The 4,361-nt window shown below is 38.0% G+C and overlaps 1 protein-coding gene across 2 annotated transcripts; it reads left to right on the top strand.

The window, feature by feature from the left end:
- Nucleotides 1-344: 344 nt before the first annotated feature.
- LOC147861017 (sugar transport protein 7-like) lies at nucleotides 345-3,605 on the top strand. 2 transcript variants are annotated; one of them, XM_087323482.1, is made up of 4 exons: nucleotides 345-627; nucleotides 1,303-1,628; nucleotides 1,954-2,580; nucleotides 2,825-3,605. In XM_087323482.1, the coding sequence occupies exons 1-4, from the start codon at nucleotides 495-497 to the stop codon at nucleotides 3,263-3,265; spliced, it is 1,527 nt and encodes a 508-aa protein (XP_087179608.1). In that variant the 5' UTR covers nucleotides 345-494; the 3' UTR covers nucleotides 3,266-3,605. The 2 variants fall into 2 exon arrangements, with proteins under 2 accessions (XP_087179608.1, XP_087179609.1); XM_087323483.1 differs by having other exon boundaries at nucleotides 2,928-3,173.
- The last annotated feature ends 756 nt before the right edge of the window (nucleotides 3,606-4,361 follow it).

The following is a 4,361-nucleotide window of genomic DNA, read 5'->3' as shown; positions in this document are numbered from 1 at the left end:
AATATCTATGTTTGGTGGGGACACCATCCATCCGTGTGTGTTTGTTTTTTTGTATGTACATATTTCTGGATGACTAGTAATTTAATAATAGACAAGTTACAGCTTTTGGGGCGTTTCCTTCTTATTTCAGGACGACTCCGGAAAGTAAAAGTAGAGTTCGGTTTGAGTTGAAACGCAGAGAGAGAGAGAGAGAGAGAGTTATACATACATAGTCATAGTCAGTCATACATTATACATATAGAAAGAAAGATGGAGAGTCAAATCCATCTCTCTCTCTCTCTCTCTCTCTCTCCAGAGACACACACAAAGAGAAGAAGAAGAACTCCCTTCCCTTCCCTTCCCTTCCCTTCCCTTCTCTGTTTCTCTGTTCACACAGATTTCATAAATTTAGGGGTTTTGAGGGGTTTCCAGAGTTTTTCTTCTTGGGCTCCATTAAGTTTCTATAAGGGTTCCCTTTTCGTTTTTTGTTAGGCTTAATTTTAAGGGATTAATAAATGGCAGGTGCTCTGATTATTCCTTCTGTGAGAGCTCCACAATATGAAGGAAAACTAACCATATTTGTAGCTTTCACATGCCTTCTTGCTGCTTTGGGGGGGGCTCTCTTTGGCTACGATATTGGCATATCTGGTATCTTCTCTCACAATTCTCTCTCTTGTTTGATTATAGAAGACCAAGCAACAAGGTTTTAACCATCTGCAATTCATTAAATTAAGCTCTTTTGTTTTTCTTTCATAGAAATGGGATGTGGATAAAGTTTTTAATTTTTTGTTTACAATTCAGAAATTGCACAAATTTGGGGATCTATAGTATCAGAGCCTTTGAGAATATGATTTTTTGCAATTCAATTTGCACAAATAGAAGTGTTCTGTGCATGAAGAAGATTTACGTTTTACCACAACAGTTGCTCAAATTTGTGGATACTTGATACTGACTGGTAGAATTTTCATGCTTAGCTTGACGTTTTAACATGGAAAAAGTGCAAAATTACAAATAATTCCATCAAACGATACCTATAGATTAAGCCTTTTTTCCATATGGATTGCACAAATTTGTAAAGGGTACTTGCAATAGTAGCACACGCGTAGTAGATATGCTTTGTAGTAATCTAATCAGGAAAACCTCTATATTGTATTTGAAAGCATTAGAAAAATCATTGTTTGATGTGAATATGAATGCTTATGTATACAGCAATAGAAAATGTGAGAAATCTGGAAGGGTGTATCTTAATGTTGTAATAACTACCCTTAAAAAGAATACCATGTCAAGAGATTGTGGTGAATTTACTTCTCTATTATGTGATAGGTGGTGTGACATCAATGGACGATTTCTTGAGAAAATTCTTTCCCACGGTGTATGCCAAGAAGAATTATCAGTCTTCTCATAGTGAGCATTATTGCAAGTATGATAATCAGAAGCTTGCAGCATTTACTTCATCTCTTTATATTGCTGGGCTGATAGCGACGTTCGGTGCTTCATACACCACAAGGGCGTATGGGAGGAGAGCCTCAATTATCCTTGCTGGCCTAACTTTCCTCATCGGGGCTGCCCTTAATGCGGGTGCTGTGAACCTTCCGATGCTGATTATAGGTCGCATAATGTTGGGCATTGGTGTAGGCTTTGGCAACCAGGTACTTCGGGCTTTGAATATGATGACTATCTAATGTGCTAATTGAGGTTTGTGAATGGGTCTAATAATGGTCCCTGATTGAGCTCTTTAGCATGCTGCATTACAATCACCATGTGTGGATCTCTCTAATAAGAACTCCCAGTAAAGTTTATGCATGTGCATTGGTCGTAGTCACCATATATTGATGGATTTAGTATAGACTCATAAAGAAGGTTCCATTTTATCTGTGTATCTGATTCCAAGTGCAACCAAGCTAGGTGACAAATGATGCGAATCCTCATGTACTAAGCTGAAAGCCTAGGCTTACTCAAATGGTTTGTTTGCAGGCTGTTCCACTTTTTCTATCAGAAATGGCGCCTCCACATTGGCGGGGTGGGCTTAATATGCTCTTTCAACTTGCAACAACGGTAGGCATTTTTTGTGCCAATTTGGTTAACTATGGTACTCAACATATACAAGGTTGGGGTTGGCGCATTTCGCTTGGGTTAGCGAGTGTTCCTGCGATAGCGATGTTTGTAGGGGGTCTTTTCCTGCTTGAAACACCCAATAGTCTCGTAGAAAGAGGGCATTTAGATGAAGGGAAGAGGGTATTGATCAAAATGCGAGGTACGGAGAATGTGCAAGCCGAGTTTGATGATATCATGGAAGCAAGTAAAATAGCGCGCTCAGTCGAACACCCTTTTGCAAACTTGTTACACATCCGAAATAGGCCACAGTTGATTATGGCCCTTTGCCTTCCCATTTTCCAAATCCTTACCGGAATCAATTCTATTCTATTCTATGCTCCAATCATTTTTCAAGCCTTGGGGTTCGGCAACAATGCGTCACTTTATGCATCAGTGTTCACTGGAGGTGTCATGGTTGTGGGCTCGATAATCACAATACTCACTGTGGATCGATTTGGTCGGCGAGTACTGTTAATCACTGGTGGGATCATAATGGTGGTTTGTCAGGTAAGTCGTAAAATTTTGTTGCAACTTTATATTGACTAAAATATATTATTGAAATTTTTTATTGAGGTATCTGCCTCAGGGAAAACCATGAAAACACTCCCAACTTGTCTGGTATTTCCTGGAATAACCTTGTCCTTCATTCAAGAAACTTCCTGCAAGCTAGGGTATTTTGGTGTTTTGATTGATAAAAGAAAGTACTTGACCCTAGCGACTATGATTGTGATGATTCCAAGGGCTTTTGCAGGTTATTATTGCAGTTATACTAGCCAAATTCTATGAAGGAGGCAATACTCTCTCCAAGGAGCTATCGGCACTCGTGACATTGTTGATTTGTTTGTTTGTCCTAGGGTTTGCCACATCATGGGGCGGCCTTGGATGGGTTGTACCTAGTGAGATTTTCCCTCTTGAAATTCGATCAGCTGGACAAAGTGTCGTGGTGTCAGTGAATCTTCTTTTCACATTTGCCATTGCTCAAGCCTTCTTGTCAATGCTTTGTGGATTGAAGTATGGCATATTTTTGTTCTTTGCATTTTGGGAGTTCATCATGACTCTCTACGTCTATTTTCTCCTTCCAGAAACCAAGGATGTGCCTTTGGAGGAGACCATCTATATTTGGAGATCTCATTGGTTTTGGAGCAAATTCACGACACCCCAACACATTGAAGATGTGGAACATACAAAATAATCCAATTGTGTATGTTAGGAAGGTAGTTATGAACTCTCATTTTAGGCAAGAGTGTACATACCTTGCATCTGTATATCAAAGGCCAAAAGAATAAGATCCATCGAAATGCTGAATGGAACGTAGGGTAGAAATTTAGGCTGTGAAATCACATTGGTTCAAATTTACTACAAAGATTACGAGGTATTTTAGGGCTGTTTATAAGTTCACAATTATTTGTTCTAACATTTCATCAATAGATTGAAATCTATCATATGGTTTAGGTCCCAAGAAGTTTAAGGTTTCGTAGAACACTAACTTGCTTAGGTCAATTTAATATTGTGTTCATCTTCACCATTGATCATCGTTATGTCAATACCCCTCACGTGAGTTGGTGTAGGTCAATTTAATATTAGGTTCTTGTTTTCCTTTGACCATTAGTATTTAAATGCGCCTTGTGTGAGTGTGGTATCATCTAAGGCGTTCAAGCTGCTTCGAATTATTTTCTTGTAATTTGTAGCTTTATATTTGTGTAGGTCTTTACCATGTTTATAAAGGGTATGTTGTTTGCTGTTTTCTTGATTACTATAAAACCAATATTGCAATACCGTTCACGTGAGTTGGTGTAGGTCAATTTAATAATAGGTTCTTGTTTTCCTTTAACCATTATTATTTTGATACGCCTTGAGTGTGGTATCGTCTAAGGCATTCAAGCTGTTTCAAATTATTTTCTTGTAATTTGTACCTTTTATATTTGTGTAGGTCGTTAGCATGTTTACAAAGGGTATGTTATTTGTTGTTTTCTTGATTACTATAAAACCGACGGGTAACCTTAAGAAAAAGGTAAATGCTAACTTCTATGTTTCGTTTGAAATGGAAGAGAACGTGGCCGTGTAGTAAAGGATCTTATGTTCATCATTATGGTGGTATACAAGTAGAATATAAATTATAACGAAGTATTCTAGTGTATGGTATAATGTGGAGGTGGGTTAATTCAAGGATGCTCTATTGAGGAAAAAAGTAGAATTCAACAACATCCCAATACATTCGAGTTTCAAAATTGGGACTTGTTACATTTGTGAACCTCACTAGAGAAGCAATTAATAGTTGTTTTGAACTA

This window comes from Azolla caroliniana, unplaced genomic scaffold, assembly GCF_043228905.1.
Source record: "Azolla caroliniana isolate FFs.n. ecotype wild unplaced genomic scaffold, voAzoCaro1.0.p SCAF_8, whole genome shotgun sequence".
Lineage (NCBI taxonomy): Eukaryota > Viridiplantae > Streptophyta > Polypodiopsida > Salviniales > Salviniaceae > Azolla > Azolla caroliniana.
This window is presented reverse-complemented; position numbering and strand designations above follow the sequence as displayed.